The sequence below is a fragment of the Cariama cristata genome, unplaced genomic scaffold (genome assembly GCF_000690535.1).
Source record: "Cariama cristata isolate BGI_N322 unplaced genomic scaffold, ASM69053v1 scaffold38443, whole genome shotgun sequence".
NCBI classification, from domain to species: Eukaryota; Metazoa; Chordata; class Aves; order Cariamiformes; family Cariamidae; genus Cariama; species Cariama cristata.
The window spans coordinates 1-3,061 of record NW_009609636.1 but is presented as its reverse complement, the minus strand read 5'-3'; the positions used below and the strand labels follow the sequence as shown (position 1 = coordinate 3,061).

At 47.1% G+C, this 3,061-nt stretch overlaps 1 protein-coding gene across 1 annotated transcript; it reads right to left on the bottom strand.

Moving 5' to 3' along the window:
* Nucleotides 1-1,729: 1,729 nt before the first annotated feature.
* Nucleotides 1,730-2,495, bottom strand: HOXA2 (homeobox A2; the record flags this gene model as incomplete). Its single annotated transcript, XM_009697597.1, has 1 exon — nt 1,730-2,495. A coding segment is annotated over one exon (746 nt), but the record flags the coding sequence as incomplete, so codon positions are not given.
* Between the last annotated feature and the right edge of the window lie 566 nt (nt 2,496-3,061).

Below are 3,061 nucleotides of genomic sequence, written 5' to 3'. Positions count from 1 at the left end.
CTGTTGTTTTAAAAGAGCAATAAAAATGAATTATGACTAAACGCCTTCTCACTTAATGGTTTTAGACGGGGATCCCCAGCCCCGGCAAATACGTAAGAGGATTTTTATTTGTGCATGTGTTCCTGCAATTGATCTCTTTGATGACATTCTCATTCATAGAAAGAGTTTGATTTATGACTTTCGGAAGAATTGCGTTCAGCCCTTCCAGCTATAACCCACGCATCCCAGCTCCACAACGTGTTGCAGGGCTGGGAGACAACACTCCTCGCATGGACGGACAGCAAAGCCCCATCCGCAAACCCCCGCTCAAGCCCCACTCGCCTGGGTAATGGAACCACACGCAGTCACTCACACGCGCGGAAGCGGCCCCCGCCCCCGCCCAGACTACCCTGCCCCCGGAGCGGCAGAGCCCCGCTGGCATCTGTTGCTCGGTTTTAGCCCGAAGGACGGGGCTCCCCCTCCTCTTCGGGGTCCGGCAACGCCGCCGGCCGGGTGGCAGGCAGGTTGGCGGAGATTTCTGAACGCCCATCTTTGCTACCGCCGGCAGAGAGTGGGGAGCCCCGAGGAAACGATAACTTTAAAGTCAGAGTTTCCCCTTTTCGTTATCAGTCCTTCGCCCCGCAAGAAGGTTTTAAAAGAAAAATATCTTCGGCTGTGCCCGCACAGCTCCCCTCAAAAGGACCGAGTGGAGGGGCTGATTCCTCCCTCAATGCTGTGGGTTTTTTTTTTCCCCTCTACGTTTCTGCCACCCTTTTGATTTTACAGGCACTAACTTCTCCGTTTCCTCTCCTTCTAGGGCCGGTTTCTTGGACCGCTCAGCACATGAGAAGTAACCAAGCGCATTCTCTGTGAGATCTGGTATTTTTTAAGATACGCTTCCTGAAACAGCTTGCTGGCTGCTAAGCACTACTTTCTAGAAAAAGAGGAATATTTCCCAGAAAAGGCCTTTCGTGTACATAACAGGCTAGTTTCTGCAGGAGACCCTTATCTTACTGAGTCTCTCTTAGGTTTTGCCTGTAACAGAAAACGTGCTCGTTCATGCTTTTGTTACAGCTCAGCATTTCCAAGCTTTGTATCCTCACGGAGATAAGATGCTACATATATACATTAAAAGGAAGAGGTCTCCATCAAAGCTGTGAATGGTTTTAGTTTCTTTGGTTCGTCTTTTGTTGTGGGTTGGTTTTTTTTCCTTATGGGAACCCTTGCAATAAAGAATTTGAACGTGTTTTTCCTCTCTAATAAACGTCCTAAATTGCCAAAAGGGGAGAGATCGTAGTCAGAATGTTGGATTTTGATTATTAGTAAATTAATAGCAGAAGGGATGGGGAGAAATACCCATCTTGTTATCAGTCTTGAAAGGAGAGAGAAAGAGAAAGGGAGTAAGAGAAAGAAAAAAGAGAAAGCTCCTTGTAGCAAACAAGAATTTATTCTACCAAAAATACTTATGACAACGCATCCTAATGCAATACAAAAATAAAAAGAAAGTGAAGATACAATTCCTATATGATCACTTTCTTACAGACCTCATATATTGCTTTCATAGAAGGACCTAGAATGTGGCTAGGTTAAAATTGAACACAACTAAAACTTTGTAAGAAACGGCAAAATGGCATAGCAGAGGGAGGTAACAAACAGAAAATTCTGACCAGGAAGGGGGGGAGGGGGTGTGGAATAAAATTAATTCACGGGAAAAATAAAGAAGAATAAGGAGGAGAAAGCAGGACCCTTGGAGGGGACGTCTTTAATTTCTCAGTAATTCAGATGCTGCAAATCAATTGTGGTGAGTGTGTCTGTAAAAAAGTCAAAACTGTCAGCAGAAATATCTACGGGACTGTCCAGAGATCCTGGCAAACTGGGGGAAACTGCATCTGAAAGCTGCAGGCAGGAATCTGTGGAGAAAACGTTAAAGTCCTGTAAAGAAGGGACATCTAGGGCCTCAGGACTGTCATTGTTCAGGCCAGCTGCACAGTTCTGGGCCATTGTTGAGAGGCAGTTTTGAACAGTGGGTGACTGATGTTGAAAATGTTTCAGATTTTTCTCATTGCTCGTTAAAGGCGAAACGGGGAAAGTTTGGGACTCGCCATTGTGCGCATTCTGCGCCTGCTGCTGGGAGAGGGCATTCTGCTGGAAAGCGTAGCCTTCCCGCTCCAAGAGAGCGCCGGAGACGTTGCTGAGGGCTTGCTCGAAGAGGGATTTCTCCTCCTCTTCCTCCTCCGCCGCTTTCTCGGGGTCCTCCAGGCTCTTAAATTTCCCCTCGCTGTTTTGGTTTTCCTTGCACTGGGTCTGTCTCTTGTGCTTCATCCTCCTGTTCTGGAACCAGACTTTGACTTGTCTCTCAGTCAGATCCAGCAAGGCTGCAATCTCAACCCTCCTTGGTCTACAGAGATACTTGTTGAAATGAAATTCTTTCTCTAGCTCCAAAAGCTGGGTGTTGGTGTAAGCCGTCCTCAGCCGCCTAGATCCACCGCTACCGCTATCGGGGATTTCAAGGGGGTCTGTTAAAAAAAGAAAGAAAAAAAGAAAAAAAAAAAAAAGAAAAAGACCACCACCACACGCACCCCAAAGCACCACCACCAGAACAGCGAAAGCAAAAACACACGCACGCACACACAAAACAGATAAATGCACGGATTGAATTTCAGCACCCGAGCACATCGCATCCCGGAGGTGGCAAGGGGGGGGGAGTGCTCTCTCTGCACGTATGTGTCTATATCTATATGTCCATATAGCATAAAATAGCAACTGCAACAAAATGGCCGCCTTTGGATGCAGTAAACCCATTGTGTTGCACTGCTGAGCGCCCGGTGCTGCGTGCCCCTCGGCCCCCTCCGCCAAATTACTGCCTCCAGCTCCCCAACCTCCCCACACCAGAGCAAACTTTATATTAGCCATACCGCAATTTATAATTAATGCATCAGCTGCTTAGCTGAGCGGGAGCAATCTATCACTCTTCATTACTGTCAAATATCCTAACTCTAGGACGGCGAGACAAGAGAGGTCAGCTCCAACTCAAATAAATCATCCCGCATTAAGCAAGTTCGGGGAAAGTTTGGGTTTCCAG